Here is a 1,755-nt window from a genome sequence, read left to right as displayed (position 1 = left end):
TTACACTGCAGTATTACCCTCAGACACAGCCATGAAATCTGTGCTGGATGCTGTGGCGGACACCACCTTCCGGACTATTACATCTGGTTTACAGTATCTGGGCTCCAACGATGCTAACTATGATGACCCCCTCAATGATGTAGACTTCAAGGGCACCTTCTCTCTGCAGAAGCCCCTGTCTGCATTCCGCAGCAACTCCTTCGCAAACAAAGTACCTGCAGAGGAGGAGCTCATCCTCAAGGGCATCCCCTTCTTCCCCACCAATGCCACAGACTTGTTTGGCAACAGGAGCACATTCAGAGATGAGACTGACAATATACAATGTGGGGAGAACTTTATGGACATGGAGTGTTTCATGATCCTGACTCCCAGCCAGCAGCTGGCTGTGGCTGTGATGTCTCTGACTCTGGGCACCTTCACGGTGCTGGAGAACCTGGTGGTGCTCTGCGTCATCCTGCAGTCCCGCACCCTCCGCTGCCGGCCGTCCTACCACTTCATTGGCAGTCTGGCTGTGGCTGACCTGCTGGGCAGTGTCATCTTTGTCTACAGCTTTCTGGACTTCCATGTTTTCCACAGGAAGGACAGTCCCAATGTTTTTCTCTTCAAGTTGGGTGGAGTCACAGCATCGTTCACAGCGTCTGTGGGGAGCCTTTTCCTCACAGCTATAGACCGGTACATCTCCATTCACCGGCCTCTCGCATACAGGCGCATTGTGACACGGACGAAGGCTGTCATAGCCTTTTGCATGATGTGGACCATCTCCATCGTCATCGCAGTGCTACCTCTGCTGGGCTGGAACTGTAAACGTCTCAATTCTGTTTGCTCAGACATATTCCCTCTAATTGATGAGAACTACCTGATGTTCTGGATCGGTGTAACCAGTGTGCTGGTTCTTTTCATCATCTACGCCTACATATACATCCTGTGGAAAGCACACCACCATGCAGTGCGCATGCTGAGCCGGGCCTCCCAGAAGAGCCTTGTTGTTTACTCAGCAGATGGTACTAAAGTGCTGACCACCCGCCCCGAGCAGGCACGCATGGACATCCGTCTGGCCAAGACCCTGGTGCTTATCCTGGTGGTGCTGGTGATCTGCTGGGGCCCGGTGCTCGCCATCATGGTCTATGACCTCTTCTGGAAGATGGACGATGACGTCAAGACAATATTTGCATTCTGCTGCATGCTCTGCCTGCTCAACTCCACCGTCAACCCAATCATTTATGCCTTGAGGAGCAAGGACCTGCGGCACGCCTTCCTCAGCTCCTGCCATGCCTGCAGGGGCAGTGCCCAGCAGCTGGACAATAGCCTCGAGTCAGACTGCCAGAACAGAAATGCCAACATTTCTGCCAACAGGGCTGCAGAGAGCTGCGTGAAGACCACTGTGAAAATAGCCAAAGTAACAATGTCTGTGTCAACTGAAACTTCTGCAGAAGCTGTCTAATTGGCCATCACAGAGGAAACTGTGTAAATGTCACCCCCCCCCCAAACAATGCCATTCAACACAATGAAGCAGAAGTTAGAGAAAAAAAAAATCCTCTCTTGAAAGTATTGACTTACATCCTCACATAGACGCTTTAGTGGTTGCATTAATTTAGGTTTGTGTGTAAGTACATAGTGTGCCAAAGTGCCAAATGGTATTGCAAGGTCATAGAAAAGGACTCATGATTTGAAAGGATTATCAAAGACTATCCCAAGTCTGCTGTTTACCATAGACTTCATGATATCCAATTAGTGGAGGCATATTATATTTTTGTA

General features: G+C 50.0%; 1 protein-coding gene across 1 annotated transcript; it reads left to right on the top strand.

Annotated features, from left to right (window-relative positions):
* Positions 1-6: 6 nt before the first annotated feature.
* LOC111664532 (cannabinoid receptor type 1A) lies at positions 7-1,747 on the top strand. The gene has a single exon (XM_023419165.1). It carries the CDS (start codon positions 32-34, stop codon positions 1,439-1,441), a length of 1,410 nt encoding a protein of 469 aa, XP_023274933.1. The 5' UTR covers positions 7-31; the 3' UTR covers positions 1,442-1,747.
* Positions 1,748-1,755: the final 8 nt, after the last annotated feature.

This window comes from Seriola lalandi, unplaced genomic scaffold, assembly GCF_002814215.2.
Source record: "Seriola lalandi dorsalis isolate HSWRI2012SDOR001 ecotype SW California unplaced genomic scaffold, Sedor1 jcf7180002001592, whole genome shotgun sequence".
Classification (NCBI taxonomy): domain Eukaryota; kingdom Metazoa; phylum Chordata; class Actinopteri; order Carangiformes; family Carangidae; genus Seriola; species Seriola lalandi.
This window is presented reverse-complemented; position numbering and strand designations above follow the sequence as displayed.